The following is a 12163-nucleotide window of genomic DNA, read 5'->3' on the forward strand; positions in this document are numbered from 1 at the left end:
TCTGTTCGTCGTTGAATGTTTCAACCAGAATCGATCCGTCGCGTAATTTCCTGATGTTCTTTGGGGAGCCACTTGCACCTGTTAGAGTTTTATTTATAAGGAAAGGTGAAACCTTTTGGAGGGAGCCACCTTCCTGACTATTTCGGAGAACAATGAATCGAATATTTTTAGTGTTCAAGTCTAAAGATTTGTAGTTCTCTTCCATAGGACTTTTATCCTCATCAGACAAAGCTGACCGAGGTCTCTTCGCAAGACATAATTTGGTGGTTTTTTCAGATGGACCACCAACCATCATTGTGTTTATTGTTGGAACTGAAATTTTGGTCCCACGAGTACCGGCGAAAAATGGACCACTCCAGCAGAGCGCACGCGTACTGGAGCTAGAGCTAAGTACAACTGGGTTCGCCCTGGTGCCCAGAGGACATCGTTCAAGACTCACTACGTAGAGCCATTCACCCATCGGCACGATTTGTTCCCACCTTGGGTTACGGTTGCGTTTCGTAAGATGTCGCAACACCACCGAGTGTTAATGTAAGAAATATCAGTGTAGGATGTTGTTGTGTAATTGTGTAAGTGTGTATGTTGTAATTTATGTAGTGTTCTTGGTGTAGTATATGTGTATAATGTAAAGTGTTCTGCAGCACACTGTATAGTGGGAAGAATAGCTGCAGAGGCTAGGCCTGTGGGGACGCCAACCCCCAAAGTCTTAAAGAATAAGACTCCCCGTCGGGGGAGTCATGTATCTGTAAATATTACAAGTCAGATACAAATTTTATCACATACAAAAACACATTTATTAAATAAACAATTTTACAATATCACATATTCATAAAACTATTACATTTTAAAAAATGTAAACTAAATTCTCACATATCATATCAATGATCACTTAAAACATATTTACAACTTAAAAAAATTCAAACTCAATAAAGCCAAAAATTATTATGTACTTAGAAGGTTTTAAAACTGAACACCAAGATAATGAAAAACAAGTCGATTTTGAGGGAAATGAATCATAAATTGTAAACTTCATTTAGATTGGGGTTGTTTGGCTAATTTTGCTCTCTTTATTGGTAGACTGACCCTATTTCATTTTCCAAATTTTTTTCTATTACTCTGCAGCAGTGTTTGGTAGATTTTTAGCTAAGAATTTTGATACTTAAAAATTAATTTTCACATCCTTAGTATTTAGGTGGGGTTGGCAATGCCTATGGAACAATTTCCTATTAATATATGCAACAGTTGTTTGTGGTAGCCTGATTTTACTATAAGTTATAGGAAAAGTTCAACAATAAATTAATAAACTTAAATTTACTAAGCTAAACTTCTCTTTATTTCTTAATAACTAAAAATATTTGAAAAAGTAATGAACATCCAATATATCAATAATATATTGAAATTTGTTTTTCCTCAGAAGATTGACCAAACGATCACACTTAGGAAATTACTTTGTTTTGTATTCCCATATTATTCAAATCTGTGGTGAGAAAAAACCCTCAACTAGATGAGATGTAAGTGATCAAGCATAATTTTATCCCATATAGATTTTACAGAGACCCCACTCTCCACAAGTAACTTTAGAAAAAACTAGAGAAAATTTATCTTTTACTTAGTTTGACAATAGTACAGTAAAACACACACAAAGCCAAATGATATCTCAAAGATAAATTTTATGTAGTGTAATTTCAAACTATCTGATTAAACTATGTTCAATATCCAAATAAGTAAAGAAAATTAAAGTGATTATTTTTTAAATGTAATCACAATGAAAGGAAAAATCAGACTTTTATTTAAGTCTTTTTCAATATTTATCTGTATACAATTTAATTATAGTTAAAAATATTTCATAAGTCATAGAAAGAAAAATTATATATTAAGCTGGTTTACAAATTTCCTTTTCTGAAACAGAAATAACTAAAAATTCTAAACAAAACAAGAAATGTATAGAAACCAAAATTGGAAAAATTAAATGCACAGATAAATTTAAATATCTAGGCAAAATAATAACCTCAAATGATTCAGATAAGAAGGTATTTTGGAAGAAGAAAAATAGTTTTTGAGATTGAAATTTTTAATTAAAAATATGTCCAGCAAGAAAAATTCATTAATAAATACAAAATTGAGACACAATAATATAGTATTGAAACTAGTAATCCTCTTTGTGACAGAGACCTCTAACATAACAAATCTAGAATTATGTTTAAAAACTGAAAGGAAAATTTTAAGAACGATCCATGGCCAAAGAAAAATGAAAGATATAGACTGAAGTCAAATAAAAAAATGTACAAAAGAAAAAAAATAATGAAAAAAAAACAATAAAACCTTTTAAGATTTAGAAACCACGATACAAAAAAGGAGACTAAATTTTGTGGGACAAATGATTCGAATGGATTCAGATAGAGTGAACACAAAACTTTTGATAAATTTTAGAAATATAAAACTCCGCCTCCATACATGAAACAAGTAAAGGAAGACTTAAATAAAGCAAATATAGAAATAAGATTGTCAAGATAGAAAAAAATTTAAAGAAAAAATGCAAAAAGAGGTTCTTGTGAATGCAAAAAATAAAAGTGCATGTGATGGAAAGAACGAAAAACAAAGCATAGTGAAAGAATAAAAGAATTCTGGAGGAGAAAGATGGAAAATCAGAACAGAAGGTATTTAAATGATATTTACGTAGTTCTCTGCACAGAAGCATTCTCACAAAAATTAAATAGATGATACTCAATCTGGAGTATTGGCAGGTGGAAATGATACAAGTACAGTAGTAGACTACATGCATAAATTGATGAAGTCGTACCGGTACAGCAATAGTACCCAACAGATTAACCATACTGCCAAATATCTTAGCACAAATTGAATTTCTACTGGTTTCATCATTTTCTACTGGTTTACCAAATCAATCTAGAAGTTTATTAATTATTTTTCTGTTGAAAAGTAATAGTGTTTGATTGATCTATGCATAAAAACATAGAAAAATAGTCGCATAGATTTCTTATAATTATAAATATGTTGTCCAAAATTCCTTCTTTGATCTCAACTACCAAGCATATTTTCACGCAAAAAACTGCCTGAAATCACAAATAAAATTGTAAAATTACTTTGTTACATACCTGCAGAAATATTTTGAGCATGTCCTTCCAATGTTTGAACACATGTTTTGTTTTGATAATCCCAAATTTTAACCATTCTATCATCAGCACCTGATATTAAGTAAGGTTTATCACCACCATAATAATAATCCACACAATTTACTCCCTTTTCATGGCCTTCAAGGGTAAAATTAGGGGTTGATGAACCAAGCTGCCATACCTGTATAAATCAATAATAAATATCATCATCTAAGTACAAAAAAATTTTAATTACAATTACTTTATACTGAACCATGACCAAAACAGAGAGAACAGTTACAATTATAATTTCTTTAAAGGTTTATTCTTTAACTTATTTATAAAATTCAACTGCCAGCTTCAGTTGGCAATTAAATTTACCAATTAAAGCAATTTTCCTCTTGTCCTTTACTTAAAATTACTACACAGATTAATTTCTAAACTTACATCTTAATACAAAAATACAATTTAACTTAATAATTAATACAAGCCAGCTGTAAATAAAAACTGGTGTAATAAAGTTAATCTAAAAGTAAAAAAATTTGATTATCAAATAAAAAATTGATAATTAAGAATTTTACTTAACACATGGTCCTGGATCAGCAAAAGTTAGATTAACTAAAAATTAGCATTAATATCAAAGCTTCTGATTATAGTTATAGTACTCAAACTTGCAACTACAGAACAAAGTCATTATCTAAAAATGCAGTATCCAATTTCATTGATTTTTAATAATTGAATTAGGTGTGTAGCACCTGACAGCTTGGTTTGTAGCTTGACTACTTAAGACATATTATTGATATTTCATTTTATTCTTGTTTATCTTACCAGCCCCTCCATAATAATGGAAGGGAAGCCGGCAGAAGAACTGGAAGTCGTTCCTGAGCCTACAATGTCAAGACGGAGGCAATGGAGAATCTGCCCATCCCAGTTGCCACCACTGCTGTAACATCTGACCTGCTGCTAGAGGGCTTACCTCTCATAGCGATTGTGGAGGGCAGGAAGGGAGCTGAACAGCTGATGGTGAGGCAATCTTCCACCAAGGAGGAGGACATATCACTTGACATGGAGGTGATGGTCCAATGACTTAAAAAGCTAGCCAAAGAACTCAGGAAAAACATGGATAAAAATATTAAAGTATAAAGGAAACTGATATGGAGTTCACAGCTGCTATGAAAGACTTACAGACTGGTTCATACTTCAGCCGGAGCTATTAGGAAGAATCAAATGGCAGAAGCAACTACCCAAATATCAGTGGTTATGGGGTGCAGTAACCACTAGATGGATTGGACAATGATGTCAGGGTGGAGGATATGGATGACTTTATTAAAAGGAGTTGGCCCAGGAAGGCCTACCATTACACGTACACAAAAATGCCAGATAGGAATGACCTCCCCCACTCACAACAAAGAATGTAGTAGCAGTTATGGATTTTAAAGAGATTATTGAGGGAAGACTGATGGACAGCTTGGTGATGAGGCATCCTCAGGCAGCATGGATTATGAACAACTCGAGACTAGTAGCAGGGAATGTATTGTCAGCAGCCATGGAGGCGACGCTTATTGATGAAGAGTCAGGAGAATGGGAACTGATTAGTAATGTTTTTCACGGTCTTTGTCGATTCCAGTAGTGAGAATGATCTCACCCAGGCGCTGGTTGATGTGTTTCAGAAAGTTAGTATGTAAGAAAAACGGACGGAACCTTGATTACATTCAAACTGAGATCTATGGAGGGGAGACTGCAGCATACTAGAATGTGAAGGCAGGAGGGCAGGACATAATTACTATGTCACCATCCTGAGTGGCAGAACTTCCACTGTCTGGGGGGCAAACCACTGGTAGAGCAAATGCATAGGACAGAGACACTTATTTTAAAGTCTGATATATTATAGGTAGACTTACTAATCATGAGATTAGATGTTGGCATTACAGGCACAACAGAGATCTATCCATATGTAAATCTGAACAAAGCATGGAGATTAAAGTTAAGGAGGAGGTTAAAAATGCTGGGACATTTAAGCAGGCAGTGACGACTGCCATCAAGGATGGCAACGTACAGTCAAGGACCAGAACTGTTGCTCTCCGCATATGCGATCTAGAAAGCGATATGCTGGTGGCAAATGTAGTAAAGGGGCTTGAAGAGGTGGCCTGAGCTACCTGATGATTTATAGATTATGATGCAACCTGGTTACTGGAGAGATAAAGATTGCAATCTACAGACTGCCAGCCTCCTTGGCTGCGCACAGAGTGCAGAAGAGTCGCATAAGAATTGGCATGGTGTCATGCAAGGTTGACACCGTGGAACAGCCCCTGTGGTGTTTAAAGTGCTTTGAGGTGAGCCAGAGGATGCTGAGGGGAGCTCTGCCAGGGCAGACACCAGGGGAAGGATCCTTGCAGATGGACCTGATATTTTGAATTTGGTTTGCCTGAATGTGGGCGGTTTCCATACCTTTAGGAGGGGCACAACTGGATCTGTGGTCGATCTTACATCTTTTTTAGTTCTGAGCTGGCCCCACATGTCTGTGAGTGGAGGGTGTGGGAAGCCCTGTCTGGAAGTGACCATCACCCTATTGTCACTTTGATCTCAGAAGAGGGAAACAGTGAGGATGGCCTTCCCATATTTGCTGGGTGGGGTACTTGGGACCTAGACCCAACTGCCTACATAGAGGCGCCTGACTTAAGTGTCTGGCTCAGCAGAAGTCACCAGAATAGTGGCCTCGTTAGAGATGGCCTGTGGCAGGATCCCTACAGGACATATTAGAAAGAGGGTGACCTCCATCTATTGGTGGTCAATGGAGATTGCCGACAAGAGACGCAAGTGTCTAGCAGTCAGAAGAAAAATGACTTGGGCTTGTTTCCCTGTTCTGAGGGATATATGTATGGCTCAATACAAGAAGACCAAGAAGGACCTTGCATCATGCATTCAAGAGGCAAAACGGAAAGCATTCAATGAGCTAATTGCAGAGGTAGACGCAGACCCTCGGGGCAGGACATACACTATATTGGTGAAAAGGAGGATGAGACCCAGGGTCCCTGCTACGCAAGACACCCAAGAAGTACGAGGCATAATCAATGGCATTTTTCTGGGCAGACAAGAGGTAATGACTGACGATGGAGAGATTCCACCCCCTGTTACAAAAGAGGAGTTATTGGATACAACATTATGCGTGCCCCGAGGAAGGCGCAGAGACCTGACCAGTTGCTGAGTTTGATGATAAGGGTGCCAATCCAGGCTGTTCCAGATGTATTTCTTGAGGTATATAATGCTTGCCTTGCAGAGGGAGTATTCCCCACAGATGGTGATGCCAGCGGCTAGTGTTAGTCCTCAAACTGAGGAGGGGCTCGGTATTACGCTCCTCGTACCAGCTGCTGGGCATGACAGACGCCATAGCAAAAGTGTTGGAGCATATGCTCCAACGCAGAATATCTGAGGTGATGGAGAGGGTGGGTGGACTCTCTGCCAGCCAATAACAATTGAGCATAATCTATACAGAGTACTGCAGGGGTCAGTCCTCAAACTGACTCTCTTGAATGTTATCTTACAATCAGGTCCTCCACGTCATCCCTTCTGCCAGGTGTGACCCTGGTGGGTTACACGGATGACCTCGCTTTGGCGGTAGAGGTTGACACAGTTCACGAGACTACCGTTAAGATATGTGATGATTATCAAACAATCAAAGAGTGGATAGCAGGGGTGGGCCTCACGCTTGATCCTAATAAAACAGAGATGTTGGCAATTTCTTTTGCCAAGAGACCCCCAAAGCTGAGACTTACCTTGGAGGGAAGATGGATTGAAGCCAGACCTGCGAGATTAAATACCTTGTGGTCTGGGTCAACACAAGGCTCTGGTATGGAGCACTGGTCATTGAGGCAGATGCCAAAGCAGTGAGGTTAGTTGCTGGTCTCCTATCCAACTGTGGTGGCTCGATCTAGTTGCATATGCCACAATGTTGTACGGGGCCAAATTGTGGGGGAGCATCACTACTACGCAAAATATTTAGGATGACTCAAGGCTTCACACAGGAGATGCTGTTTATGGATAATCAGCGTTTATCACAGTTTCTAAGGAGGCGGCTGATGTCTTGGTTTGCCTTGTCTCTTTTACCTATAGACCTTCTGATTGAGCAAAAGAAGAGACTCCAGGTATTGGGACCTCTATCTCCTGCCGATAAGAGAAGAATTTCTGCTGATATAGAAGAGGAATTGTTAGGAATCTGGCAAAGCAAATGGGATGAGGGGACGAAAGGGCAGTGAATGTACCGCATTATCTGAGATATTAGAAGCTGGTACCAAAGAAGCTGGCTCACTGGGTTATTCTTTAACAGTTCCTGGTGGGCCATGGAGGCTAGAGAGCTTTCAGATTCTGTTTGAACCACTCGGATCTTTGTCCCACATGTACTGAGAAGGAGACCCCTCTATATGTTTATTTTAGTTGCACATGATTTGAGAATGAACGCCAAGAGATGCTGGAAGCCTTGGATGCAGAGGTCATGTTTAATCCAGAAGACAGTCAGAGAATTATGATGAGGACCCCTTGAATGGAAGGCTACAAAGGACTAAACTAAAAAAGTGAATGACAGATTACATGTCTTGCAGGAAGCTCAATAGGGAATTCAACACCGAAGGGTGCCAACTTGGATAGGCCTGCAGCTGAACACTTACGAGTGCCCCCAACCTTGTGGGTGTCATCTTTGCACAATGAGGTCGCAGGCACTCTGCATACCAGCATCTGATGGCTATATACTTGCCCTGTCAGAAGTAATGCTCCAAGAGCGGTTCCAGAAAGGGGATGAAAAAGAATACAGCACCTAACTAAGAATTAAGATAACTCATCACTAACTTGTAACAAGTTATCTTGATGTTTACATTACATTTTGTCAGAAAAAATGGCCTAGACAGTATAAATTAATCTAAAGTCAAAATTAACAAGTTTATAAGGTATCCCTACCTTAACAGTACGATCAAGGGATCCACTGGCAAACGTATTATTATCTTTTGGATTGATTACAATTTGCATCACATAATGTGTATGCCCTTCAAATACTTGTTGACACACCCACTGCTTTTCCCAATTCCATAATTTTATCAGCATATCATCTGTAAAAAAAAAGCCCTTAATATTTTGCAATATGGAACTTGATTAAAAATATTTATGCATACATGCAGTACAGTCTGAATAATCTAAACAGTAAAACCTATTAATCATAATACAAGGCATATTTTTAAAGTATCATTTTGAAATTAAAAAGAACAAGTATACTATTCTTAACAATTTCATTTTTACGTAAAAGCCTGTACTTTAATCTACTTTTCTACATAACCGCCACCAATATTAAGGCACTTGTTGTATCGTGCAACCAGCTTTTGAACACTATTGTCATAGAAGTCTGCCGCCTGACTTAATAACCACTGCAACATGATCGCTTTGACACCATCATCATCGTCGTGGTGCTTTGATTCCGGTGTAACATAAGTCACCGATGTTTCATCGCCTGAGACAATTTGGCTTAAAAAATCATCAATCTTAACATTGTACCGCTCAAGAAAAGTTAATGCACTGCCTAAACATTTGGTTTCGTACACCTCAGTCAACATTTTTGGTACCCAGCGTGAGTACAACTTTTGATAATTTAAGCGTTCGGCCACAATTTCACAGGCAGCACTTCTTGAAACTTGAGGAAATTCTTCAGATAGCAAAAAAATCATAAAGCATCTGTTCTCTCTCTGTTTTTCATCAACTTTCTGCACCGAATCTTCAGTAATGACAGAAGGTCGTCCATTCCGTTCCTCATCATGAACATTCTGGTGGCCATCTTTAAAAGCTCTAACCCATTTTCGTACCATTCCATCGCTCGTAATGTTTTCTCCATACAATTCACTGATATGACAATGAATTTCAGCTGCTTTCACGCCTTTAGTACTAAGAAAACAAATCACACCCTGTATTTCACAGTTGACAGGATTCTCAATCAGTGGAGGCTTATAAACACTAATAAAAAAATGTAAACAGTCGAATATTTCCACAATGGCGTCTGTGGCTTGCCAACAGATGCGGGTACACAATGTGCATGTGTGGAATGCCGACTGCAGCTTAGCAGCGGCGGAATTTCAAAAAGGTACTAATTTTGAAAACATGCCTTGAACTTACATCCCAACCACGTAGGGGAAGTGCCTTGTGACACTTCCGTTCCTAGCCCTGATGGGCTTTAACGGGAGACCTTGTTCTTACAGTAAATCTATTACTTAAAAATTCAATTTCTTAATGAACAACAATACATTTTGTACATCTTAAAATAAGACTCAGTATTTAGAGATGGCTCACATTAAAAACAAATTTTAAAAAACACATTACAGAAAATAATGTACATGAGTAAAATATTTTTATTGCACATAAATTTATACATACTCCAAAATTTTAACATTAAGGTCATTTACAACACCATCAAAATAAAATCTGGTGCAGTCAGCATTTGCGAACCTAAAGAACTTTGTTAAAAGTTAGGCAACTTATATTAAAAAATAAAAGAATTCAAGTATAAATTAAATCTATTCCCAAACTAACATTAAAAAAAGCAACATCAGTTAAATAAATCAAAAATTCTGAAAATGAAGATTCAGCCAACAATTACTTTTGTCCTCAGAAATATTTCTGAATGTCCTAATAAATTTATTTATTTAGAAATTACTGAAATCACATCACACAGCTCTGGGTAGTGCCTTCACCTCTAATCATGAGGGCGGGCAGCCAGGCCCGGCTATGCCGTTTCCAGCCGCCCCACCGGGTCTTGGTCTTTTGTGCCTGTCTCTAACAGGGATAACCCTGAGGGGTACCTCTGCTTAGTCTCGGTCTTAATAGCTCAGAGGCTTGAGTCCCAAACCTTCATCGCTGCCACCCACCTGTGTAAAACGTTCCCACAGACAGACGACTCCAGCTGAGGCTGTCTCTCACCTCCTCACTTCCCTTCTTTCTTCTTCTTCTTCTTCTAGTATCACCAACAAGAACATTGCTATCATGTGAAAATTCTCCACACTTGCCAACATGGTCTCTTCTACGGACTCTGTCAATCGCTCCCGTGCTCACGACACACCCTTGCCGCTGCACCTCCAACCTTGGGCACTGGAATACCACGTGCTCATGTGTGTCAGGATTCCCACAATAAGGGCAGTTGGGATCCTCCATCCACACAGGATATTATAGGATATTATATATATAGGATATTATAGGATTAGGAGCACAGGTAGCTCCTAAAGACCCTATGCTCTGTCAAGAACTGTGCGAGCCAAAAGTTGGTCTCACCAAACCTCCTCCCGATCCAGGATATCAGCCGATGTGTCCACCTGTCCTTGGTGGATACATCCCACCTGCATTGCCAATCGCACATTAAAACAGCCTGTGCTTCCTCTCTTGATTCACCATTATATCTTAGAGCACATTGTTTGGCTAGTTGCTGCAGAGGCAGAATTCCTGCCACAATCATTACCACCTCCATTGATAGAGGCATACGCCGAGATGGTCTTGAGAGCAATACACTTCTGCACCCCCTCGATTATTCGTCTGTAGCTCTCCACTTCTAAGGTTCTGTCCCAAACAGGAACCCCATACAGTAACAGCAAGTTCACTATATGGACATATAATCTTCTTTTGGAAGCCCAGGGTCCTCCAACGTTAGCGAGTAGTCTAGTGAGCTTCTTCACCAACAGTCCAGCTTTATCCCCTGTTTCATGAATGTGGGGTGTGAATTTCCTACTGCAATCCAACCAGACATCCAAGTATTTTTTTGGCAGTGTCCCATGGTTGGACTGCCTCACCCTCATGTGTATTGTTATGGGTTTCGGCACTCATCCCATCATACTGATGTATGTCATCTTTTCCTGCAACAACCACAGACCACTGTCTTGCATCCACTCTCCAACAGTAGCTATTGGAGTATTAGTCGCCTCAGCAACTGCTTCTTCCATCCTTGCTACCACAACGAAGACGAGGTTGTCTGCCTAAGTAATTGGAGTCATGCCGTCTGGATAATGCAGCTTCAGAACCCCATTATACACCATGTTCCAGAGCAGGGGACCTAGGACTGACCCCTGGGGCACCCCGCATGTGAAATGAAGCCACAGATCTGAACTTCCAAGTTTATAGATTAGGTTTCTTTCATCTACGTAGCTTTGGACCATTCTTCTGCTGTACTGTCGTCTATACCCCACTCCCCAGCGTCTGAAAAATTGACTCCCGCTGACGGAGTTAAAGACATTTCTTACATCCAAGAGGACCACTACTGGTATTAACGACAGACTTTCTTTTTCTTTTAATCCACTCTACAACCTTTCTTTCATTATATAGTTTTCATCAAATTATGGAAACATTTAATTAATCTAATAATCTCAAAAACTAGAACAAAATCATTAACATACATTCTGACAAAGTTTTAATTCACGTTAATCTGTTTATAAACAGAGCCAGCAAACAAATAACTGTTCCGTTCAGAAAATATTTAAGTCTTAAACGTATTGTAAAAATACATTTCTTTAGGTTTCAACATTTGTAAATTAAGAATCTGACTTTTTAAATTATTATCTTCTTTTAATTATTATTAAATTATAATATTTTATCCTGAAGTTAGTTTGACTTCCAACCTATTAACAATCAAATATGTATTACATCATTCTTTTACAACTACTTACATAAATTATGCATCTGATAGGATGCTTAAAAAATGGGATTATATTTCTACATCACAAAGATAGACCTTTTAATCTCGCTGATTACATCACATTCTGTTAGAAAACTACATTTTTATAATTTTAAAGATAGTTTTTTTATAGCTGACATCCTATTTTGTAGTTATCATTCTACTGAGCTGTATGACCCAACAACTGCTAAAATAGTGCATTTTAATTAATAACTTTCCAAATGCTATATCTGTTTTCAATATAGTCCTTTTTACAGACAATGCTAATTTTTTAATCACAACTTCAGATGACAATTAAAACATTCGTTTAGCAACTTTCTCTATGAAAATAATTTCTAAAAAAACTATCTTTTAATAAATAAAAAAA

General features: G+C 38.1%; 1 protein-coding gene across 1 annotated transcript in view; it reads right to left on the reverse strand.

The window, feature by feature from the left end:
• The window catches only part of beta'COP (coatomer subunit beta'), a 63355-nt gene that overhangs the window by 45657 nt on the left and 5535 nt on the right, over positions 1-12163 (reverse strand). Inside the window, exons 4-5 of the mRNA XM_075358658.1 lie at positions 8058-8206; positions 3114-3312 (exon numbers count right to left, since the gene is read on the reverse strand). Of these exons, the coding sequence (XP_075214773.1) occupies positions 3114-3312; positions 8058-8206 (348 nt within the window). The remainder of the gene's footprint in view (positions 1-3113; positions 3313-8057; positions 8207-12163) is intronic.

The sequence above is a fragment of the Lycorma delicatula genome, chromosome 2, assembly GCF_047948215.1.
Source record: "Lycorma delicatula isolate Av1 chromosome 2, ASM4794821v1, whole genome shotgun sequence".
In the NCBI taxonomy this organism is placed as follows: Eukaryota; Metazoa; Arthropoda; class Insecta; order Hemiptera; family Fulgoridae; genus Lycorma; species Lycorma delicatula.